Below are 26964 nucleotides of genomic sequence, written 5' to 3'. Positions count from 1 at the left end.
ATCTCAGTTATGCATAAGACATCCAGTTTGGCAGAAAAAAAGCTCTGCTACCTCTGAGGATCACGTGTACCCGTTGTTAAAGGTAAATGCACAGTAGCTGCTGAAAGCCTAGTTTGGTGGGTAGCCTGTTTAAATAAGTGAGACATTTGAATATTTATTTAATACATCTAACTGGTCACGTAAATAAGATATAATTTGCTTTCTGTATGTACAGATGAATTTACATTCATTATGAGTGCTGGCATGAAATAAAACAACATTGTATGGGCAGGAAGTCTAGTCTTTTCTTTTCTCCCCATCTGCTGAAGCATGAAGATATAAATCTAGGGTGTGTAAACAGCTTACTACTGGTTATGAAGATGTAACTTCATTAAACATCCTGGATATTTCGATAGGGAACATGTTCCATGCTGCATCAGGCTAATATGTTGACTTAAGTATCCTAAGCTTGCCATAGTAAGCTACCACTGATTTCAATCCAAAAGTCTAGATTAAACTTCATAAAGGTACATTTTGGGGTTTATTTTATAATAGTGAGTGGGGATCCAATATATTTAGTTCTAAACAAAAGTGGAAATGAGGCTGAAAAAATTAACACATTTCCGTTCAGTAACATCCTGAGGGCGTATGGGATTATACTCCCCTATTCTTTTGGGATTCTTTCAAATTTATAATTATAGGCTAGGACTTTCATAAGAACGCACAGGAATTAGGCATCCAGCTATGTTCACGTTTTGCAATTAAGACACCTTCCCAAATTTGTCTTTTTCCTCTGTTTCTGCAGAAATGAAAAAATCGGCAAAGACTGCTGAACTCAATCTGACCAGACACAGAGGACAGTATTACCCCATATTATTCAAAGAAAGTTCTTTCTGCAATCTCTATACATCCTAGCATGCATGAATTTTATTCTAGCTGCTTATTTCTCCTGTGGTTCAGCCACCCCAATTCTGTCTCCCAGATGCCTCTTGCTAAATTCCCTGCTGTGCAGCAGCTCTCTCATGATGAAGGTTCCATCAGCTACCTTCATCCTTGTCAACCATCAAGAGGCTGAAGAAGAACCGAGGGCAAATATTATACATACAACAAGTGCTGGGCTGTACATTGTTTTTTGCCAAACAGTACTTTAAAAGAACTTTAAACTTTTTGTCCATGCTTGACCATGTTAAGATAAGGTCTATTCACCTTGAAGAGACAGTGAGAAGTCTGCCCAGGGCAACTTATCCTACCTGTCTTTGATGTCAAGCTAAAAAAGAAGGGGACATGAAATAGCAATCCGGACAGTTTGTTGAAGTATATGTTCATTCATGCTTTTGAAATGATAACCCAGTAGAACTGCGAAAAGTCAACATTCAGGAAAAGACAAGTCTTAAACATTAACTGGCAGGCCTAATAGGCCTGATTTATTGTCTGTTTCCCTAACATGTAGGCCTCATGTCCCCATGGATATGAATGGAATTACATGGGAATGGTAATGAATGCGGTCACACACCTTTATCTGTTGAAGTTTTCTCTCCTACAGAGCTGTGGTAAGGCTACCTGACTGCGTGAAATAACTGCTATTTTCTGTGAGAAGGTAAAATCAGACACTGCAACAAATTCAGAAGTAGATGTCAAGGTCTGAACCCATCTCTAACAAATCTCGGATACAGTCCAGGGGAAGCTGACTTAATTAATGTTCCTTAAATGGGTGCCTAATGCTCGTCAGTGTCAGAGCTTTTTATGGCATACACTCGGTATGACACTGATAATGCAAGACCCTTCGAGGTTATTAGTCTGTTCTTTTTGCAAGATCAGCTGCCCCGAATGGCACAGAGTGACTTCCTAGTACTGTGTCCCCCCATTTGAAATACTCCACATCTCCTCCAATTTCAGAAATCAGCAGTTTGTTGGTTTTATGTATCCTTTTGCCAAGGAGCTGCCTGGCATCATTTACAGTAGTGAAAAACTTAAAATAGTTACTTATATCCCATACACATAACTGTAAAACAACATCAAATTCTATTTGTTCTAGGACCTTTTCTTTTGTGGAGGAGGAGTTGTGTTTTATTTGCAGTTATGTTATATTTCTTTATTAGGCTGAACTTTAACAAAATGTATGTACGTATATGCATATACTCCTCCCAAAGTGCAAATACCATTGGCCAGTTGCAGAGGAAGGAAGAGCATCCTCTGTTTACCTATTCATTTGCTAAAATCCCCCAAACCCCACCTTTCTGGATTATCTGAATCAATCTGGGACTGAAGCCAAAGTCACCTGCTATATAAGACTGAGAGAACACAGATGAACTACTCTTCCTGACCAACCTTTGACTGGCATCCTTCTGCCAGACTCCACTCAAGATGGGGTTTGGCAGGGGGATATGGTTACCAGAATGGGCTTTCCTTTTAGCACTTTGCTGTACCCATCAGATTGGTAAGGAGTTTACTCTTTTACTATTGTTTAGATCTAATAATGTATTTTAGGCAACTAAACCCATTTTAATGTTTCACTTAACAAATGGATGCACTTAGATAGGACATCTTTGTATCTTTGCTTTTTTTTTATTTACATTAAATATTTGATGTCTGCCTATTAACTGGACTGATTTAATTTCACGTTGCCCCAAGCCACTGAATATAACTACATGTCGAACGTAGTCTTGAAAATCAAATCAAAAAGAACCATTATTCATGTCTTAAAGTACCAGTTATTCAGTAGTACTTGTGCCTTACAGAAGCATTTCATTTCCTTTGCATTTTGTAGTAAGAGTGGTTACAATTTTTCCAATCTTTTTATGCAGTTTAAAGCACTACATTTACCAGTTGCCAGATCAGGCTGCAGGTCAGTCTTTTCCAGTGTCTTGCCACCTATTAGAAGTTAATACCAGATTACTCACGATTTCTTGCCAATTCTTTTGCAAAAAAAGACTAGAAGAATGTATTCATGCGGCAATGATTTTCAGTAATGAATTGTGTAGTGATAGTACATTAGATATAATATTTACATGAATTGTTGACCTTTAGTATGAAAGGCACTGGGAGGTTAACCTGTTGCATTGCTATCTGTCATTTTTGTGCATTTTTTTTCTCTTGTTCATATTACATTAATTGAGGCCAAACTTGGCAGATTTTATTATATTAAATCATGTTCAATTAATTGGACTATTCAAATAGAAATTACTTGCATGAATACAAACTTGCTAAGTCAGTCCCATTCATGTACCGTAATTACTGCCCTGTCAGCTAACATTTTAAAATCTTCAGATTGCTTTTCAGTTTATCTTGCGTATCATTTTCCAAACACTAACAAGTAATTGTAAATACAGTTTTAGGCTACTTTATGTCACATGAAATAAGTACTAGAATACTGCTAAATTGATTTAAGCACAAAAGTACAGCAATGACCTACAGTGTAAGCTTCGTTTAGAGTTATGCAGTGTCAGTCAAAACATCCTCAGCCCTTCTTTGAACAAAAAAGTTATTTGTACTGTGCAGTGCTAACCTGATAAATTGCTTTGAAAAATGAATAGTGGTTAGATCAAATCCAGCAAACGTTTTTTCTTTCAAATCACACTATGTGGAAAATATATTCAGATGTCCTGACTGACTACAGAGTATTGGCCTAATCCCATGCAATCTTCTCAAACATTTTGTGCCTAACTTTATATTTGGGGGTCAAATTCCAACTTCTATAAATTGTAATGAGAATTGTGTATATGGAGTAGCAGCTGGATAGAAGCTTGACAAGCTGCATCCAGAAACATTCATAACGCTTTCCAAATAATCAAAGATTGTATCGGCATGTATATTCTTGGAAGTGAGAGGCACCAATTTTTATAAAGATCAACAGCATGGCATTGTGCAATTGCTAGATAAACCAGTGCAGCTAGAATTTCCTTGGAACTTAATAAAAAAAAACCAAACCTGTATTTCCTTGAGAAAAATTAACAGACTGAAATACATGTATATACTGTTTTCTTCTGTTACAAAAGTTCTCACACTTCTAAATAAACATTCACATTATTTCTAAGACTATTGGCTCTTAGGTGAAGTCAGGGTGATTCTATGCCCGCTGAAGTTCCTATGAATCTGTTGAGCGAAAACAAATTCTGCCCCATTATTAAGATTCACAGAGGCATTTGTTATATTTTCTGACCAACTGTAATATGAATGTATTTACTTAATGATATTATCTGTGATACTGAAAGACCAACAGAAAGCGGAAAAAGATTAAAGTTACTTCTTTGTACGTCACTAATGGTCACGTATAAAGGTGAATGAGAAAAGAACAAAAGCTTAGGGCTGAAAGGAAACTTTTGTAGACACTGGAACAACTTATAGAGATGGTGAAGCTACTCAGAGCACCCTTAGGAGTCTCTTGGGTTCCTCTCTGGGAGTGGGAGTTTGAATCCCTTAAGGTAGGCATCCTTCAGCTCTGAGATCAAGTACTCAGTTTGCTTACATAGTGTGCATGGACAGCATTTCCAGTATAAATTCTTACTTGTTCAGTATGGTGGTGTTATGAATCCAGTTTTGAGTTTGTGGATTCTCCCCATCTATTGTATAAGGAGAAAGGGGACAGAACTAAATTGCACAGCCAGCTCTTCTTTGACTGGCAAGTTGTCTAGACACTGGGACTGCTCATTCACTTAATCCTGATCAGGATTCAAACATGAGTCATTTCATCACCTAAGTCATCTGAGGATTTAGACTTGGCATGTTGTAGGTTAGTATTAGTCAACGTTTTCCAAGCATGGTTATTTCATTCTGGGAGGATTCAGTCTTTCATAAAATAAAGTCGTAGCCGTTTTTCTTAAATGGGAAGTGCCTGACATGTTTACCTATAAAAAACAAGAGCTTAGAGCATCCAAACCCGGAGCATAGAATCAGGTGTTTTTCTAAGCATGATAGTGTCAATCTACCATCTCTCAAAGTTCTTTGCCAATACCTCCTCTGACAGTTGGGCCATGCACAGAAAGCGATTCAAAACTAATGGAGACAGAATAGAGAGGAGAACTCAGCTGGAAGACAGTTGTTGTAGTTGAGTGACTAACTATTAAACTATAGGTACAAACATAATCATTGAAGCTGAACACAGGAATAGGACAGTTTTGATGTCGCTAAGTGCCGTATTCATGTGGCCACATGTCCTGTTTTTTTCCATTCTGAGTCCTTTGATCCTGTCTAAATCCTACACTTAAAAAGTTGGTTTATGCTGCGTGCATGAGTATTTGTATCCATTCCTCACATCTCCACTAAATAATAAAAATGCCTGAAAACCTCTTAAGCAAATTCCTGGAAAATAATCATAGAATCATAGAATCACAGGACAGTTTGGGTTAAAAGGGGCCTCAGAGCCCACCCAGTTCTGCTCCGTGCCTTGGGCAGAGCTGCCACCTACCAGCTCAGGCTGCCCAGAGCCCCATCCAACCTGGCCTTGAGCACCTCCAGGGATGGGGCGTCCACAGCTCTCTGGGCAGCCTGTGCCAGCACCTCACCACCGTATGAGTAAAGAATTTCCTCCTAACATCTAACCTAAATCTCCCCTCTTTTAGTTTAAAACCATTCCTCCTTGTCCTATCACTGTCAGATTGTGTAAAAAGTCGGTCTCCTTATTTATCATGTAATGACTTGTGATTATCCTGTACAATGGATTTGTGGTTATTACAAGGGCTTTCACCCTCCTAACAGAAAAAAAAAAAAAAAAAAGTGATTGGTATAATCAAAGTTTTTATTTCCTTCTTAGTCAGAGTAGATGTAATGAAAAGTCAGCTGTGCTATGCTTTTGTACTAGGCTTATTTAGAATAGCTTAACCCTTTGTATTGGTTGTTGTGTCTGAAGAGCTCCAATATGCAGAACTGTGAGTTTCTGCCTATCCTAACACAATGTAGAGCTTCATAAAAGGGTTGAAACTACAAGGTAGAAAATGGAGATCCTCACAGCTGAAAGCAATTTCTTATGATTGAATTATCCTGAATTTGAAATTTAATATCCACTTTTAACCTGGTTCACATCCTGCATAAATTAACGCCAGGTTTAACACTGTCACATTAATGTGCTTATCTTTTCTTTCTAGGTCAGTTTTAGGTGCAAGTTTTGGTATTGTTGTACTGGGTTTGGTTTTCTTTCTTAATTTTTTTTTCTTCTTTTACAGTTTCATCTGAGGTGAAAATCATCCAGCAAGTGTTGACAAATCCAGTAATAACACGTAAGTTAAGTAAATGAAATGTATTCGATAAGTATTCAGTTTTAGAGGATGTAGACAAAGGAATTTAATGCAAACAGGGAAATGCACTGGTAAAAGAATTCATGGAGTCATGAGAGGAGAAAGAGGCCAGTTAAGAAACATTGCATAATGTTGAACTGTTATCTTGTATGAAATGTGAACAACTAAATAATCTACTTGAACGTAACTACAACCACATATAGGGATATATGTGATGAACAGCAGACAGATAATGAAGAACGAATGCATGGTGACTTGTTTTATAATGGATACATGGACGGAAAATAACAAAGGGAGGCAGGGAAGGGAAAACTATGACAGAATGAAGCCTTGGACAATTTGATTCACCATGCTAAGGCTAGGAATTTTAAGTCATTTTTTACATCTAGTTTTAAATTCACAGCTTCCAACCCTGCTCACAATGGCCGTGTATGCAGTACATGGGGCAACTTCCACTTCAAGACTTTTGATGGAGACATCTTCTACTACCCTGGGCTCTGTAATTATGTTTTTGCATCCCATTGCAACACTCCCTATGAAGAGTTCAACATCCAGATAAGGCGTACAGTGGTGGAAAATGTTCCAAAAATCCACCGCATTGCCATAAAACTTGAAGGTGTAGCTATTGAGCTAACAAAGGATGTTGTCCTGATCAACAGCAACAGGTGAGTTTATTCCTACCACTTGTTTGGTAAATACAGATGATTTTTTTTTCAAATTGGCCAAGTATTTTCTTGTATTTTCTTGGGGAAAAATTAGCATTCTTCAATAAATACGACAATTTTACCCATAGAAGTAATAAATAAGTTGGTGTTTATTCCAGTCACAGTAGTTCAATTGTTCCTTCAAGGATTACCTCAAAAACAAAATTTCTATGAAAAATTCTGAGGTTGGATTCAAATTCAAATCCACATTTTATGGTACTGGACCATTTTATTTTGTAATTGCTTTTCTTTCCATGCAAATGCATTATATCCTTGTAAGATGCTGGAACACACAAGCCTTTTTTTTTCTCTTTATCAAACATCTGGATCAGAAAATATGTAGTATTCCTTCTACCTTTTTGTAGAGTTCAACTGCCATACAGCCAAGCTGGAATTACTATAGAGAGAAGCAGCATTTATGTGAAAGTTGTCAGCAAAACGGATCTTGTATTTATGTGGAATCAACGTGACAGTATCTTGGTAAGAACAGCTCCTGGACCTGTCTATGCTTTCAAAACCCAAAAAGCTAATTTTTGATTAGGTTAATACTTGTTTAGGAGTTACTACTGCCTTTCCATCTCATACTTCTGAGCAGTTTTTCCTTAATAAAGATAGGTTTGCATCCAGGTAGTCCCAAAGAAGAATACGTGGATTTATTTCTCATTGATAGCAGACTTCTGCTTAAAATTAAATATAAATTTAAATTAGATTGCTAAATAAAATTACATAGCTCTGATGAAAAATAGGGTCAGCAGGTGCAAGTGTTTTCAGTGATCCTAAATATATTTTACAGAGTGTGTACTAACTTCTATCATCTTATTACCTATCATTTTAGTTAGAACTGCATGAGAAATTTGCCAATCAGACCTGTGGTCTTTGTGGGGACTTCAATGGCATTCCAGTTTACAATGAGTTCTATTCAAACAGTAAGTTTTTTAAATATCAGAAGTTGGTTTCTTGAGTCTTCAGCATGTATTCTGCATTCTTGTAGCGCTAACATCATCATCATTCCTCTTTCCTATGCTCTTAAAGGATTTACTCAGAAGTTATGATTCAATTTCTGTTGAAGAATGTGTACTACAGGGAACAGATTATGTATTTAGTACTTGAAGGTTTAAGCTAGTTTCTCAGAAATATTGAAATATATCCAATAAAATGAAATGTAGTTGTAATATCTAGACAGTACATTTATTGTTTCAGTTCTGTCATAAAAATAATTCTAATAGTAACATATTGATTCTGATTTGAAAAGACCAGGAAATAGATTTTTTGTCTATATTAATGAGCCCATTAAAAATACTGTCAGAATTTTGAATATGTAATCCTATTCCACAAAATATATCCACATTTGCCTTCTGATATGCATAGTCTATATATAATCTTCTCTTATTTTATCCATGCTCAATTTGAGTGTTTTCCTAAACCTTGTTTCTCAACAGTCTCCATTGTACAAATCCCTGTTTTAATTATTTTCTATCTTCCCCGCATGGACTCAGTATCATCTGAAAACAGTCTGGTTTTTTTTTCCAGTTCAAATCTTAGTTTGCATCTAGATGTAGGAGGCTGAGAATTTTTTCTAATGTTTTTCCAGGTAGGGATGTCAGTGTTTACTTTGGAAGGGATGATGATCAAATGAAAGGAGTCAAGGGAACTAGCTGCCTTAGCCAGTGTTGAACAGAATTCTTGACAAGAGAAAAGATATTAGGAAGTTGCATTGACCAAAAAAAAAAAAATAATCAAAAAACCCACACAACCATCATTATTAAATTTCTTTTGAACAGATATCAGAATGACAGCCTTACAGTTTGGGAACATGCAGAAAATGGATGGGCCAACAGAGTACTGTGAAGACCCTACTCCTTCCCCACCAGATAATTGCACAAGTAACTTTGTAAGTATCTTTTTGATTATTACTTAATTTTTTCTTCACATTTATCTGTACCATTTTACAGCTTCAGAGGAGTCAACAGAAAAAAGGCCTAGGGCAATAGTGAGTAAAGAGGGATATGAAATTCTATTAAAGAATAATCTAGCAGAGAAACAATGCTAAAAATTTTCTCTTTTCTATTTTCTGATAGTTTCCTTTTTTTTTCTTTTTCCCCAAGGATGACATATGTCAGAAAACATTGACCAGCTTTGCGTTTGCAGACTGTAATGACCTAGTTAATGTTCGTGAGTACATTATGGCTTGCCAAGAAGACTTGTGCCGCTCTGAAGAGTTAAAAAACGCCTCGTGTATTTGCGATACTTTTGCTGAATACTCCCGGCAGTGTGCTCATGCTGGTGGGGAACCTCTGAACTGGAGAACCTCAAAACTATGCCGTAAGTATTAGTGGATATGCCTTTACTTTGTGCTCAGTAAATAAAAAGAAACGAGTTCTCAAATAATGCTGAGTATGCATTGGAAATTAGAGGCATTTACTGAGTGGTTCTGATGAACAAGCTCCAGCAAGAAGACTAAAGACAAAGAACTAAGTGTTTTAATGCAAACTGGTTTAAACAGCATCACTTAAGTGGATACACTCACTCAAGAGTTGAAGTGTTATTTTATGAATTGGGACAGTAAAGGAGGCAAATAGAAGGGGGAAGAAGGAGAGTGATTTGCTTACTTATATTTCTGTTTCTCTCCTTTTTTCATGGTAGCTACAGTAGTTTTTACCCTCATTGATTAAATGATTGAGTCTTCACTGGTCTTCGGCTAGTTTAGCATTTAATCTCCTCTAGCTTGTTTTGAGGAGTTTGTACCACTGTAATCTTCATAGAGGTTTTCAATGAATTAAACACCCACATGTTATTAGATGTAGCTGTTGATACTGTCACCAACATACCCTAGCAATGCTGGTATTCTGGAAAAGGGTATCTTCAGCAGAAACCTCACTAGCTTTGCAGGGCCATTTTCTTGGTGTCCCCAGAAATCCAGTCATTGTGCCACCAGTTAAGTGTTTTTGGACACTGTCATGAAAAGCAAATCTCAGCTATAAAACATGGATCTGAGTGAGTAAACTTAAAGATTTTGAGAAGTGGGGTTAGGTCTGTGGTTTAGTATGGTTTTAAATCTAGCTGGAAAATGTAAATGAACATACTTATTTTTTTATACAGTGAACTAGAGATACTTCAGACTGAAGAAAATCTTTCCTCTTTTTAACATTTCAGCCAAGACATGTCCTTACAACATGCAGTATTCGGAGTGCAGCTCCCCCTGCACAGACACATGCACTAATCCTGAACGATCTCAGTTTTGTGAAGAGCACTGTATGGATGGTTGTTTCTGCCCTCAAGGCAAGTTCTTATATACTCACATCTCTGATCTTAAAATAAACAGGGCAGGTTCCATGAGGCTTAAGGCCCTTATATTTACATTTTTCAAAGCTGCAAGTGATAAGTATTTATCATTTATCAACTGAGGAAAGACATCTGAATTAATTGCCAGTGCATACGCAATATTTAGAAAGCAGGAAAGTAGAAAAGCAAACAGATCAAGGCAAGTCTTTCAACAAGCCACCGGTACTAAAATAACTCCCTTTCAAAGCAGGTGGAATGTAAGAATACAAAGGTTGAAAGTCTGTAAATTGGCATAGTCCTACTTTCTTTGGTATATTTATGACAATTCACAACAGCTGCAGATCTGTCTTCAAGGCAATATTTAGTAATGAACAAAAATGATTATTTTACCATGTATGGAAAATGCCTTTTTAATTGATTAAGGTTTGTTGTTGTTTTTAACTTAAGGAACCGTTTTTGATGACATAAACAATTCTGGCTGCATCTCCCGTGAGCAGTGCTCCTGTATTTACAATGGCAACACCTACACTCCAGGAACTTCTTTCTCAGAGCAGTGCCATTCCTGGTAACCTTTGCTATTTTCTTACCTCATTATTTCCTCTAATATATTTAATGGGTTTAATGGTTTATTGTTTGCAATTGCATCATCAGTAATTGATCTGTGTATTTAGCTGACCACTACAGTTCCAAAATAACACCAAGGAACATTCTTTGTTTTATTTAGCAACAGCCTTAACTATCTTTGCACTTGAGCTCAAGATGATCAAAGTAAGGATTTACAGTGTTTAGATTTCTCACCAGTGAATTCAAGTGCTTCCTCTTTTTTTATTTTGTTCAAACATTTGAACTTCTCTGAAGGGAATGAAGTTTCAGTAATTTATGTATTTGCAAATATTTATTTTCTCTGAAGAAAACAAGAGATGCTACACAACCTCAGTTTCACAATTATTAATCCTGTACCTGTACAGTAGCACATTACCTTAGAAAACATATATGCTCTGCATCAGGAGTAGATGTGGAGTCGTATTTCTCTGATTTTCTCATACATTTGTACAAGAAAACAGAAGAGATTTTAATTTGGCATTGTGTTTTATGTTAGCTGCAGAAGACATGCAATTACTCATCCAGCACCTGTTGCTATTGAGTTCACCTGTCCAAAAAAGGAGTAGAACCAAATGAGCAATGTGAATGCATATCAGAGTCACTCCCTTTAATGCTTTGCGTCATGTGTTCACGATATTTGGGAAAGTCTTAAACAGGGATTTACTGTGTATTCAAACTATAGATTGAAAGGGAAAAGCAGTACTAAACCTAATGTCATTGTAATTCCTATAAGTCCACACTGCAATTGCTGATTTCAGCTAAGTTTGTCCTGTCTCTTCCAGTACATGTAATGGAGGCAAATGGATTTGCGAAGACATCTCATGTCCAGGAGTATGTTCGGTAGAGGGAGGATCACACATTTCTACATATGATGAAAAGCATTATGATGTCTATGGAGACTGCACCTATGTCCTTTCTAAGGTGGGAATCAGATATTACTTGGCCATAAAGCCTTATACGCTTGTGAAAAAGAAATGTGATCTCAATCAATGCCTTTGAAACTTACATCTTATGACATATGTATATTGAATCGCTTCTGTTAATCAGACACTTACTGAAATGTATTCTGCCATTCAAATGACTTAATTATCAGCTAACTATTAGGATGTCGTGCAACAGTATATGGTGATTTCCAGGGAACTTCCAGTTCTGTGATACAATAAATTCTGAAGAGCACTCTCTTTTTAAGGTGTTGCTTAATCTACGTTCTTCAGTACCATTGTTCCAGGTGTATTACTAGATTTAATAATTTTGCCCTGTTACTGTATTTTATAGTATTAGACCGAATGGTATTCCAAGTCTGAAAAAAATGCACTGACAGTTCAAAAAAATAAAGTCTTTAATAAGTAAGACTAACTTTTTTTGGGGGGGGAAGCTGCAATATAGAAAAATCAGTTCAAGTTAACTGATGCATTTCATTTAGGTTTTGAACTATTATAAAGGTGAGTTGAAAGAAATAAGTTAAAAATTCATTATAATCAAAAGATTGTGTTACAGTAATGTATAAGTGAAATGGTTGGACCTTTTCTGATTTGTTTCTTCTTTGCTTTCTCTTTTCCCATTTGCACAGTTCAGTCTAAAAAAAAAAATCACTCATTATTACTATTTCCCAGAAAAAGTTCCTTCTGAAATTTTTGTCTAGCAATGACATTAACTCCAGAAGCATGAGAGATACAACGGAATTGAATCAAACATTAGAAATAGGCTTGAGTAAAAGTTTTGAATGTGGGTGGTATCATCGACAGCATGCAGAACTAGATTAAAATTCACTTGTTCCCAATCAATACAAAAGGCAAAACTGAATCTTAGGGCAAAGAAGGTCTGAGGTTTGGGAGAGTCTGAATCTTCTCCAGAAACAAATCTTTTTTTCAGAGATGAGAAAGACTTTGACAGAGAAAGCTTCTGTAATTAGCCTTTCATTGAATAACTGTTGGGATTCTTATTTTTTTTTTCAGCACTCTGAAGATGAAATATTCACCATCCTGGCAGAACTACGCAGATGTGGCATGACAAACACTGAAACATGCTTAAAGACAGTGACCCTCAGCTTGAATAAAGGACAAACTGTAAGAATGCAAAATAAGTATGAAAAAAAACTATTAAAAATGTGCAGAGTGAGGCATCTAGGCCTTTATCAGTTAGGGAACTGCATTTATTTCTGCATATAGGATAAGTATGTGTTAGTTTTTTAACAAGTGAAAATAAATTGGTTTTGTTATGAAAATGACGTGGTAGATTTGGCTTTGTGGAAGTTCATTAAGAAAAAGCTGAAAAAAGCACTTTTTCTGCCAATTAGATGAAAACACATAAGCTTCTAATTTAGAAGCTATGAGTACAACATTAATGGGTGTAATTTGTCATAAAGTTTTGTTCATAAAAACCAAGATGATAGAATTCACTAATCAGTTGAGAAAGACTCTTCAAAAACCATTCTTCTTTGGCAAGGAATATTAGTTAAGTGCACAAAGTGGAAAGAGGGAGAAGAGATGAAATCACAAAAATGACCCCTTTTAATTAATAGCTCTTTAAGTAGTATCATCAGAGTCATCACTATTATTACTCTTTGGACTACAATAATCCTTAACATGATTACGTGTTATTCCTCTTCCTTAACAGCTCATTGAGGTCAAAACTGATGGTGGTGTGTTTGTGAACTCAATCTACACCCAGCTGCCAATCTCAGCAGGTATTCTTTCTCTAACAGACTATGAGTGATAAGCTCAGAACTTCACACACGCTTGTTGTCTTAAGCTGCAGAAGATAGGAGAACAGTGAATTGTTCAAAACGTGCATGTTCAAACCTTGGTTCTCTTTGGAATATTTTCTGAGTCACGCAAGTGATTTTAAAGTAGAAGTGTGGTGTCAGAAAGAGATGTGAGACAGTGCAGGCATAGACAAGAGTTCAGATAGAAGCTATTGGTATTTATACTCTCCTGATTTGGTCACTGTAAGTTTGACTTCCTTCTCACTGCAGAAGTTTGATTGCAGATATCTCAAAAACTAGTAATTCTACCTGTTATCTCTGACTTCCAGATTCTGCTTGCTTACCCTGTTCAGTGGTGTGAAGTCCCCACTGTATGCAATACAAGCTTAGAAGCAAAAAAATAGAAGTGATTTTTAGGTGTTTTGTTTTGTTTGTTTTTCTGTAATGCTTAATGCCACATAGCTTTTCCTTCTTATTCTCTCGGGAGTAATCTCCAACTGCTTAATACTGAGACAGCAAATAAAGTAAACAACTTGGTAGCTACAGGCAAATGCTTATCTGTAAATTTTGATTTCTATTTATGAATAACTTTTGCAAATATTTTCATCATTTTACCTCAGAATTTGCAAAAATTGGAATAGAAATTCAAGAACAATAGTACGTAGGTCACTGAAAGTAATGCTGCCTACTTATTTCCATGGAAACTACAACCGATACAAAGAGCACAATAACACTATTTGATAGAGCAAATTCTCAGCTACAAAACAATGTTTTTCATCATAGTCAAAAAATTCTATCAAACTGCCCCTCTGCTGCTATCTGTCACATGGCAACAAAATGTAACTAATTATTGCTGGGAAGGTTCAAGCTCTATTGCCATACTACCAACATCCACCTCTGATGTTGTGGGCCAACATCATAAAATAGAAGGCATTACTTTTAGAGCAGCCTTCGTATTGTGATGTACTGTTTCCTGCATTTGACCTCCTCCAGAAAGCAATTGTTCTATTTTTTCTTCATAGCCAATGTCACCATCCTTAAACCTTCATCATTCTTCATCATCATGCACACAAATATTGGTATCCAGGTTGAAATCCAGATCGTACCCGTCATGCAGGTGTTTGTGCGATTGGACCCTGTGTTCAAAGACCAAACCTGTGGTAAGTGAATGAAACTGAAGAACATCTTGCTAAATGTCTTTTGTCGAGTACAAACAGTATAAAGTTTTCACTGGTTTTCAACAGGTCTCTGTGGAAATTTCAATAATGTCCAAACTGATGACTTTAAGGCCATGAGTGGAGTAGTTGAAGGAACAGCAGCAGCATTTGCTAATACATGGAAAACTCAGGCTTCTTGCCCTGATATCCAGAGAACTTTTGAGAACCCTTGTGCACTCAGCATCGATAATGGTAAACGCTTCTTAACATTTTTGTTTGTTTGTTTTTTAAGAATTTTTTCTAGATTATTTTTTCTCATCATTAAGGAAAACATAACTATTAGAAAGCAAATATAAGAGAATGAAGAATTGTATATTAGTGAAAACATACATCTGAAATCAGAATATTCACAGTGAGAACGTGAGGGCTACGTAAAGGAAGAGTCCCAGAGACATAGCTGAAAGAAACTGTGTGATCACTGAAAACAGAAAGAATGTCGAAGTTCACAGCTTGATATCAGAAGAGCGGATCACATGAGCATCTTTGTAAATCCTTTATTCATGATCTTCAGCAACTCAATTTCAGTGCACCTTTGGTTTTAATGACATTAGGCCACAAGCTGAGTGAGAAAAGACAGTAGGGGAGAGATTTGATGTAATTTTAGAACTGGCTTCCCAGGTTAGGGCAGTGGGTTTAAGTACAAAGAGTATTGTGCATTTGCCTGGTTTGTTCTTTTTACAGAAAAATATGCTCAGCATTGGTGTGGACTACTAACTAACAGTGAAGGACCTTTTGCTGACTGTCATTATGCACTGAATCCCTCTAATTACTACACGGTACGTCAGTAGACTGTTTTCTCCTTTAGAAACAACAGAAATAGGATCATTACAGCTAGCTACCAGGAAAACACTGTCCCAGACATACCTCTAGTCTTATGCAATGCCTGCATTTTCATTTCTGTACTGCACTTCTTTCTTTCAACATGTTGCTGTTTGTGTTGTAGCATTATCTTATTTCACTTGCCAGTCTTGGCTTTGTCATCTTTGTTTGATTGCAAATGCAAACGCAGCTATTTTCTCTTGGATAAATATACGTTTATGGTAGGAAGTTTGCACAAAGGCATGTCAAATGCTTATTTGAAAATTACAGTTAACTGCCACCTCACATCTTATTGTTAACTACTTGGCACAGAAAGCCCATTGGCTAATTATCATCATTCTGCTATCAGTGTGTTGTCAGTCTTTCTTCTCACTATAAATCACTCAAATGTTGATGCTGATGAAATGATGTGTCTAGACTGCATAGTGTGAATAAACCTTTATGTGCTGCTGTACTGCTAGGGTTCAGATGGAGCTGCTAAATGTGTAACAGACTTTAAAACTAATATTTCCCAATAATAACTGAAGTGAATTTCCATTAGCTTTATTCTCCCCGCTAGGAAACTTAGATAAATAATAAAGTTATTCTAGTGTTGTCTATGACTGAGCATATCTGAAGAAGGATTAGTGCATGAGATTTTTTGATTGACAGCCTTAGAAGTGTTGAGATTTTATTTTTCTTGCATTCCTAGAACTGCATGTTTGACACATGTAACTGTCAAAACAGTGAGGGCTGTCTGTGCGCTGCCCTTTCTTCCTATGTGAGAGCTTGTGCTGCAAGAGGAATCCAAATAAATGGATGGAGGACTGATGTCTGTTGTGAGTACTCTTTGCTATTTTCTTTCCTGAGCACCCATCAATTAAATCTGTTGGTCAAAAATTTTTTATATCGATTTCTAGACAAACGCGGTAGGTGTTGAGGAAAGGGTTTTGTTAAATGCACTCCTAGAAGTAATTCTCTGCTGTTCCTTTAGATTCAATCCATTACTAGCAAGAGTAAATGTGAACAGATGAGAGAAAGCTTGCTTAGGAAAGGTTTTGCAGTTACACATGTGCCTCCACCTGTTTCCACACAACTTTGAATTTAACTATAGCTTTATGTATCACATCGTGTCATAGAGATAAATATGAAATATTAGAATAACAACATGAGTAATACTAACCAGAAAACTAGAAAAATGAAATAGCAGCACCAAATGGAGGTTTCTTTCCAAAATCTCATTTGAAGAAATATTTTCCTTATTGCGTATGTGACTTGACTTAATCCACATGTACAGTAGCTTTCAGTTCTAACTCTGGAAATATTCAGAAAAACATTGATATGAAAGATACAACATAGGGCAGAGGTGTATGTTATTGTTTACCTGTTATTGCTACGACCTGCTGTTTCTTTCTTCCCCCAAAAATTACCATCTGGAATTAATTAACCCGTTCTTCCTTTTTACTCTCTCAAGCAAAGTACGCCACCTCATGTCCCAAGTCCCTAAGTTACAGCTATGCCATCGATTCCTGTCAACCCACGTGTCGCTCTCTGAGTGAGCCTGATGTCACATGCAAAATTAAGTTTGTCCCAGTTGATGGCTGCACCTGCATAAATGGAACCTACATGGATGAAAGTGGCAAATGTGTGCCTGCTAATGAATGCCCCTGTTACTACCGAGGATCTCCCATACCGCTTGGAGAAGTTGTCCACGAAAATGGGCTTGTATGGTAAGGAAAGCTTGTGCACAATGTTCAAGCAATAGTGTATGCATTTTGTTATCTAAATAAGCTTTGTTTAAATTGTTCTCACCCTGCCCTGCGTGAGTTTCAAATACTCTCATAAACATTTATTTTAAACTTTTAAGAGTAATACATACATCCAGATTGATAGAGCAATTGTATTTAAGAGTACTTTCTATTTAATTATATGATTTTTCAAGTACAAAATACATGACAGAAAAAGCAAAGAGAAATCTTTAGGAGGAACAAGCAGAAATATATCCATTTCAAACTCTCATTTTTCCTGTTAAGCAATCATATGAAAGCATGATCAGTAGTGGTGTTGAGACAAACTCTTTCCTGGGACTGCAAAATAGTATTCTGGAATTCGGTTTATTCCTTTGAAAGTGCTGAAACTTAACAGAGGTAGCTCTCAGTCTCAGTACGTGGTTGAAAGGTAATGTTTTTCCCTCTCTTACAGCACTTGCATCCAGGGAAGACTGAATTGCATCGGAGCACCCAATCAAATTCCAGGTTAAAAAAAAAATCTTGTACTTGTCTCTTTCTCAGTGACAGGTTTTGGACAGAAATATTTGGTAGAATTGATATTTCTTAATGGATTTTTAAATAATAGAAGTGTTTCTCTGCTATAAAAGGCAGAAGCAACCCTAGGTTCATGATAAGACCTGTTCTAAAAGATTTTTTTCTGATAATGCCATGGAAGGTTCTGGGAATTCAGTGCTCTGAAGTGAATCTACAATTGGATTCCTATTTAGCTGACTGAGTAGGGACTGCAGTCCTTACTAACTGAAATGTACAAATTCCAAAGAATTTCTAGATGCTTTTTATGGCTACAGCTGTGGGATAAACCCCATGCAATTTCTTACTTCTCTCACTTCTTTCCTTCCTCTAGTTTGTGAATCTCCCATGTTCTACTTAGACTGTAGAAACAACACAGCAGGAATAACTGGAGCAGAGTGTCAAAAAAGCTGTCAGACTTTGGATATGCAGTGTGTAAGTATGTCACGGCTGGATGAAATGCCACTTTCAAGTTTTGTGCTACAGTCATTGTTGATCTAACTCTTCTACTCTGAATCTACATCACAGATACTTTGTTCATATGGTAAAAACCCAAAAACATGTTATGAAGTGTTAACAATGGGATCATCAGAACTAAATATAATGAACTGTAATATCAGTGTCAAAATTTCTACAGCTACTTCTCATAAGAGTAATTAGTAGTGAAAATATTTAGGGCTTTGCCGCGTATTTTACTTCCTTAGGAGAAAATGACTTGCTGCAAGCTGGCTAAGAGCAATCATACCTTTCCATACTATAGCGCAGTTGCAAATTTCTTGCACATCTAATTACATCTCTCCATCCAAGTGCATGATAGCCATGTGTAATTTCATGAATAAGTGCGTTAAGAGGTACATCTGTTTTCAATGCAACTCACTCAAACAAAATTTACTTACTTTCTTTTTAAAGTTCCATTCATTCAATCACAACTCACCCATCACAAAGCATAGGGCTTCTTCAGCTAACACAGAGCAAGGCTTAAGATCCAATTTATTTCAAATTTCACAGACTTCAACAAATGCAGTTGGGATTAGAATACCTCAAATGTTTAACAGCTTTATATGCTATTAAAACAATAGCTAATAACTTTGTTCTGGAGGCCTGTAAGTACTTCAGAGTGTTCTCTTATTTAAGCTGGGCAAAAATAGGGCATATAAAGACATTTTAAGTTAACCTAATCTTCATTTTTCTACTGTGACTATTTCATTCTGAAATTGTATCTTCCTCTTGACCTTTCCAGTATGGCACACAATGTGTATCTGGCTGTGTGTGCCCATCTGGGCTTGTGTTAGATGGGAAGGGTGGTTGTATTCCTGAAGAGGAATGTCCATGTATTCACAATGGAGCCATGTATCAACCCGGGGAAAAGATCAATGCTGACTGTAATACCTGGTAAGTATTTTCTGGGAAGTTGCATTCCTGGTTCCATCATTTGCCTTTAAAAAGATCTTAAGCTGTACAGTAGTGAGGAGAGATTTAGACTGTGCATTTCATCATTTGATGGGTCTTTTAGGTTTTGATTCAGCAAGATGAGCAAGTTTACTTTTGTTGCAGGCAGACAGGTGAGGCACAAACTGGGAGAAACCCAAAGGAGGACAGTGTCCATTACATTTTACCCTATTTTGCAGTTCATGCATTTGGGATAGCAGAACAGAACTTTGCTTTAATACTTCACATGGGAAATGTAAAGGACTGCTTTAACTTCAGAATCAATACAACATTTACCAAGAATGAGATGCCAAACAAATACTGAGTTTTTGGGATACGTCTGCGTAAGACAGTGAGTTATTTTATTAAAATCTTTAATTCTCATTCCTAGTGTGTGCAAGAATAGGATGTGGGAATGCACCAAAAAACGATGTCTGGGTACTTGTGCTGTTTATGGTGATGGACATTATACTACCTTTGATGACAAAAGGTTCAGCTTCAACGGAAACTGTGAATACACACTTGTCCAGGTACAGATACCTAACAAAAGTAAATTGTAATATAATCTTGATCTTATCCACAACAATAATATATTTTTTAATTTTATTTTCTACTCAGAACCACTGTGGGAACAGTGACACAGTGAATGGGACCTTCCGGGTTATCACTGAAAATATTCCCTGCGGCAGCACTGGGACAACTTGCTCAAAATCTATCAAAGTTTTCTTACAGGTACATAGGTATTACATTACAGACCAGTTTTGTGCTGTATCAGTGTAGGGCTTAGGAGAAGTCTGGATATCCATTGCTGCAAGGAAGCTGGAGAAAACGTTTTAAAAAGCAAATCAACTTGCAAATTATGCTTAAACCAGAATCAGGTGAGGTATTTGGTACAGCTTCCCAGCTTTCTGCCTATTCCACCCTTACAAAGTCATCTTATACTAACTCTGGACAAACTACAGCTCTACAGGAAAATTGCCTGTAGCAGAAATTCGGCTGATCACGTCAGAAGATTCTCTTACTCTGTGCACTGTAATTGCTCCATGACATCCTTTTTTTTATCTATCATCTGCTCCATTTAAAATACATTTTTACCATAATTCTACGAACCTGAGATTTTAACCATACTGTTCTGATTTTTTGCATTTGGATGGCTTATTTTCATTAAACAAAGTAGTTTTAGTACTATTAGAAGTGGGAAAAAAAATGCTTAATAGCCCAGCAGTAGCTATTAGGTTCATTTCTAATCACCTTTTCCTCCTGTTTCAGCAATATGAGCTGATACTCAGTGAGGAGCATGTCAGTGTGATAAAGAGAGGACAAGATGGTGAAGTACCATTCACAGTCCGCTATATAGGTATGTACACAGTGATTGATACCACCAGCGGACTGATCCTCATGTGGGACAAGAAAACCAGCATCTTCATCAAGCTGAGCCCTGATTTTAAGGTGCGGACCTAGCAGTTTAAGTCTAGATTGGGACTAGGTGTTAGTTTTTTATCTGACCCAAACAATATCCCAAACAGGTGATTTCTGTAGCATTCCTGCAGGACATAAGTTGTTTTCCATTCCTCTGGTAGCTTAGGAAGCCATGTAAACATCCTGCTGCTGTTTAGAGCGCCTAAGGCAGTGTTCAGATTCTATTTGGCGTAACAGAACTTAAAGTTACTCTGTGAATCTTGGTAAAGCTTATCAGACTTCACTAAGATTACATGGCTACATGTGTAGAAATAATTGAGTAGTCCTGATCTTGAAAAATCATCCATTTTTTCCAGTACACATTGACACACCAATCCAAATTATTGTACTCCAAGAACAAGGAAGTAAAACACTATGTAAAATGTTATGTATTTTTCGAGCACATATGTGAACAAGTGATAAAGAAAGTATGGGCTGAAAGTATGAACCTTAGATGCACAGAGATAGCTTAGCATCTGTTATAGCCTGTCACCATTTTGCAGAATGAAATTTGGAATGAGGTATTTCTGGAAATGCAAGGAAAATGTCATTTCTTTTTCCTTCTGTCAGCAGTCATAATAGTAGACTCAATGAGTAGGTTACACGGGTGGACTGGCAGTACTTAGGACAGCTTTGTAAGACTGTCTTTTCTATGAACATTTATTGTATAAAACAAAGCATAAATGAAAAGCACTGTAGCACTGTCAGCTAGCTGAATCCTCATTTCCCCTGCTAAAGAGGTACCTCAAAGTTGGTACATCCTCAAAAATGTATAAAATGACCGAGACAATCGTATTGTTCAGATTGAAAAGAAGGAAAGTCAGTAGCTGTTTGTAGCCTTAGTAGTCATGTTCTGTTGCTGATGAAACAGATGGCTGCTTTTCCAGAATCTCTAAATCTAAAATATCTCCATTGGTATCTTTGGGGAAGTTAGAACAGAATGGCACCACTCTAAGAGCTGAATTTCATGTATTCTTTCAATTTCAGATCTTTCTTTATGTTTTCTTACATCTATCACTATTTTATTTCCTTTTGCAGGGCCAGATCTGTGGCCTCTGTGGAAATTATGATGGTAACGCCATCAATGACTTCACTACAAGGAGTCTGTCTGTAGTGGAGAACGTCCTAGAATTCGGAAACAGCTGGAAAGTATCCTCTACATGTCCTGATGCTAACTTCATAAAAGACCCATGCTCAACCAACCCTTATCGAAAGTCCTGGTCAGAGAAGCAGTGTAGCATCATCAACAGCAATGTCTTTGCCGCCTGTCACTCACAGGTATCACCAGGGCAAGAGTTCACTCTGTAAAGACTAGGCCTGTGTGTTACTGAAGCTAAAATGAAAGCTATCTTCATACACTTTGCCATATATGTATAATTCATTAGGGAGATGTTTCACTTGGAATTGTGTAACTTCATTATAAATCTTGCACAATTGAATAGATTTATAGGCCCTACCTGTAAGAAATTGTAGGCTATATAGATCATAGAAAATGATACTAACTTAATGGGAAAGAACAGTAACTTCAAAATTACTATATAGTTTCATGTGCTGTAACTTGGGTTAAATATACCATGTAATGAACACAAATTCAATGAAATACCGTCATTCTGGGGTAGTAATGAAGCAGCATTAACTGACAGTACATACCAACAATGCAGGATAATTTTGTGCTCTTCCTATTACCTTAGTTCTTTCCACTGCTAGAGACCTTCAGGTGTGGCTGCCTAGTAGTGCTTGGGAACATGAAGCTAATCTTTCACTGGGATACAAGTCTACATGTCTAAAACTGTGTCAATATGTGATTTGAATGTATTATCTGACATTACCTCTGGTGTGTAACAGTGTAATAAACATAACAAAAGAAATTACCAAAAGAAAAGAAATGTAGGCCTTCCTTCTGAGAGATTAATTTTAAGAAAAGTAGTCTGCCAAAATTAAGAAAACTTAGAAGGCAGAATGTATAGTGTAATATTTCTTTTTTATGACAGGTTGAACCAGCAAAATATTACCAAGCATGTGTGACAGATGCTTGTGCCTGTGACTCTGGAGGAGACTGTGATTGCTTTTGTACAGCAGTAGCTGCCTATGCTCAAGCATGTAATGAAGTTGGTGTCTGTATAGCCTGGAGAACCCCATCAATCTGTCGTGAGTTTTATTTTATATACACTTCTCCTGAAAGCATAGTTAAATATACAGCAATTCCTTGCAGATATCTTTGAACGTATGTTCTGTGTAGCTCATGTACATGCATTACAAGTGCACTGTGTAGACTTTTCACAGGGTTTTGATGGTCACACACTTTCACCTATTCATTCAGTTTTCAAGGCTGTTAACAGCAGCATGGTAGGGATCTGAATAGACATGACTCAAAAGAAGCGTTGTTTTTTTTCTGAACATGTCCAAATTTACATTTCTTTTTAGCACTGTTCTGTGATTACTATAATCAACAAGGAGAATGTGAATGGCACTATAAGCCTTGTGGAGCCTCCTGTATGAAGACCTGTAGGAATCCAAGTGGGAAATGCCTCCATAACTTGCCAGGTTTAGAAGGTAAAAAGAGCTGCAAGTACCCTTAAGCAGATAAATTTGTCTGTAATCTTTTAAATAGTCTTTAACGGAGCCTATTTTCTCTGTTGGCTGCTTTTCCATCATTTAATTCTCTTCAATGTCATTGTATCAACATGAATGGAGATAAAACATGGTTAAAAACATCTGTGGCTAAGTCCTTATAGGCTCTGCTAACATTAGTACTCTGCATTACTTCCTGTGATTACTGGAAAAAAATAAGTAGTAAAAATTATTGCTGTTAAAAACACAATCTGCAAACACATCCTGCAGAAACAAAACTTTTCCTGAGTTTCTCTCTTCACATCTTTTCAACCTTCTGTATGCCCTTTTCCTTGCTTCAGGCTGCTACCCCAACTGCCCACCAGACCAGCCATATTTTCACGAGGATCAGATGAAGTGTGTCAGTCTGTGTGACTGTTACGATAGTGAAGATGGGAAGATATATATGCGGGATAAATGTCAATCATGGTAAGGCTTAACGCACCAACCTAATTACGTACAAGGAAAAATGACTAAACCAGTAATGGGAAATTGCATGTTCCTGTTTCGCGACATGATGAGTTTTATGCTGCCTGGCCTTTCTACCCAATGCCAGCTTTCTTACTATTCAGTAGTATGAAGATCTATTACATTTTTTGTTCTGTTGAATTTGCTCCTAATTATGTTGTAAATCCTCAGCACAACGATACAGCAAGAACAGTAAGTACTTTAAGACTGGGTTTCCTCTATTTTCCATTGCTATGGCAGGAAAAATATCATTCCAGAAGTATATATATCTAATGAGGAGTCTACTTCCAAGGAAGTTACTACATTCTTATACTGCTTGTAGTATTTAGACTCTCCTTTTTTAGCATGGTTTTTTTAGTATAAAAACAAGTGCAAGGAAACTTATACATAGCTTTCCTTAAGACTTCCACTTGTAACTTTGCATAATCGTTAGTTTTGCTTCTATGTAGAAGTTTGGGTTTAATGCAAAGAAAGGCTTGGGAAAACCATAGCAAAAAAATAAGCCAACATAAACTAGATGCTCAAGGAGTAAACACTTATGCGTTGACTTTTAGAGAATGAAAGGGGTGAGGAGTGGATCTTCCATGATGCAATCAGTTCTGACAATGATCCACACTACAAGAAAGAAAAAATTAAGACCTGCCTTTATTCAGGCTATATGTTGATAGCTCTGGAGTGTGAAAAGGGCCTCAGTAATGTGGAACAAGCAATCGTTATTCAGCTGGAATTGAGGCAACATGCCCATTTGAATGCTATTACATAAATCAACTAAGTTGTCATTCACAATTTTCTAGTCCTGTTTCTTGATGCTAGTACCTGGCAGAAAGATGATAGCAATAAAATGAGCTTATAATAAAAAATAAGTGTTTTTTCTGCTTTTTATTTTAGCGAGTGCACATCAGAAGGTTTACAGTGCAAGTTTGATGATAAAGGTAAGACAGCTAAGAAGCACTGTTAACAAAATTAGATACAGGTTACTGTCTTTTCATAGGTGACTGACAATAACCTTATCAATTACAGCATGTAACTGCATTTATGAAAACAACACCTATAAATACAATGAGCTAATCTACACCACCTCAGATGGAACAGGATGGTGTTTCAGTGCAACATGTGATGTCAATGGAACAATAAGCAGAAATATATTTGAATGTGGAATCACAACAACCCCGTTTACCTCGATTACATTTTCTACCACTCAGCCTGAAACAGGTATGCATGAATACTCTTCAAAATAAATGAAAAAATCTCTGTAAGGAATTGAAAATTACCTGAAGGGGAGGAGCCATCCACACATACTTTTCTTTGAAACTGTTGACTTCTGAAGCAACCAACTCAACTAGCAGCTTCAGTTGCTTAAAAAAAATAAATAAATTCAAAATGTAGAAAAGTACAGCATTTCTCACAGTCTCCACTATTTCATCATGGTTTTTTTTTTTTTCCAGTGAAAAAATGATGAAATTTACTAGTCTGTTCTTTGCAGAATCTCACTTCCCTGCAAATAAAAACACAGCAGTTCTAGACCAACACAAAAGACAGTTACTGACATTTTAAAAACTACTGACCACATTAGCATAAACAGAAGATAAGAAAATCATTTTGAGGGAATACTCAATTATTTTGAATCATTTTTTGGAATCTCTTCAATCTGATCATCTTTAACAATCTGCAGGTCTACATTATTCCAGCAGTTAACTCATTATACTGACCATGCAATTGTGAGAAACCAAAAAGTATTTCAGCAGAATTATACAATACTACAGCAAGAACTGTACAATCAATTTAAGTCTTCTATTAAGTGGATGTAACATTCATGTGAAGGAATTGGTATATACTTCATATGCTTATTTTCATAATGCTAAGACTCTGAAGTCTCATTAAAATAAGAAATAATGTATTTATGTATTCAATATGTATATTATATAAATAAATTAATATTACCTGTTTATATAATAAATTTACAAATAAATGCCATATTATAATACTAAAATAAGTAGAAAAGTCATTAACTTGTAAAAATATTTTAAAACCAGTGTAGGGATGTAGCTAAGCAATAGTAAGTAGAATAAAAGGAGAATAAAAATGAGAAAAAGTATATAGAGATGAGATGAAAACCTATCTTAGAAGTGAAACCCAAGACTCTCAATGCAAGTTCATTAAAATACTATATTAACGTACATATGTTATGTATAATATTAAAATACATGGAAGATGAATAATTTTTTCATGTCATTTTCCTAGGTAGAAAACAAAACTTATATTTCTTCCTTTGAATTACAGAAACGACAACAACAACAGCGAAAACTGTATGTGTGAGGTATGTATGTGAGTGGTCAGAATGGTATGACAGGACACAGCTTAAAAATGAAGAGGAAAGTGGAGACAATGAAACATTTGAAAATATCATAGGAAAAGGAAACAGCACTTGTGATAACACCGGCGGCATTGAATGTAGAGTACATGAGCACTCAAATAAGACAATCAACTATCTTAACCAAAAGATACAATGCAATAAAACCAGTGAATTGAAGTGCAATAACGAAGACCAAGAAGATACGAAATGCTACAATTACCAAATCAGAGTATTATGCTGTAATTACAAGTCGTGTTCAGAAACAAAAACTACAACCCCAAGACAAACAGAAATTACATCCACAACAGTAGAATCAACAGCGTTTACAGTAGAGACAAAGACTAAAACAACAGCAACAATAGGAACTGCAGCACAAAAAACAGAAATCCCTACAATGTCAACAAATCAAACAGAAAGCACAGCCACTTCTCTGGCTCAGACATCACTGACAACAGTGACGTCTCAGCTATCAACAAAAAAGAGCAATGTTACATCCACACCCAGGGGAACCTTCCCAACAGTAAGACCTACTACAGCATCACTCACTACTGCTTCATCCCAGCCTCTCTCAGTAATAACAGAACTAAGCACAGTTGTCAACAGGCCCACTACCACCAAAACGCTAGAAACAAAATCCACCAAAATTACTAGCACCACCAAGACCTCTCCTGCTCCATCAGAAGGCACGACCAGCATCACATCCACAATAGCAGCAACCAGCACAACTACTGGCAGTGCCACCACCACCAAGAACACTCCTCCTACGACTGAGAGCACAACCATCATCAACACCACATCTGCACAAACCACCACACCTACCAGCAACTCTG

The 26964-nt window shown here is 36.6% G+C and overlaps 1 protein-coding gene across 1 annotated transcript; it reads left to right on the top strand.

Moving 5' to 3' along the window:
* MUC5B (mucin 5B, oligomeric mucus/gel-forming) lies at positions 2305-26960 on the top strand (the record flags this gene model as incomplete). The annotated part of the gene is made up of 30 exons (XM_021402131.1): positions 2305-2416; positions 6138-6191; positions 6613-6874; positions 7279-7393; positions 7749-7839; positions 8695-8804; positions 9019-9235; positions 10067-10192; positions 10643-10760; positions 11581-11719; positions 12754-12864; positions 13415-13484; positions 14525-14662; positions 14747-14911; positions 15401-15495; positions 16230-16356; positions 16992-17247; positions 17720-17772; positions 18152-18252; positions 19058-19209; positions 19637-19775; positions 19864-19977; positions 20515-20694; positions 21742-21981; positions 22695-22851; positions 23128-23256; positions 23616-23742; positions 24670-24713; positions 24802-24993; positions 26062-26960. Coding segments are annotated over exons 1-30 (4794 nt in total), but the record flags the coding sequence as incomplete, so codon positions are not given.

Source organism: Numida meleagris, chromosome 6 (assembly GCF_002078875.1).
Source record: "Numida meleagris isolate 19003 breed g44 Domestic line chromosome 6, NumMel1.0, whole genome shotgun sequence".
Classification (NCBI taxonomy): domain Eukaryota; kingdom Metazoa; phylum Chordata; class Aves; order Galliformes; family Numididae; genus Numida; species Numida meleagris.
Note: the sequence above shows the minus strand (reverse complement) of the source record. Positions and strands in the feature narration are given on the sequence as shown.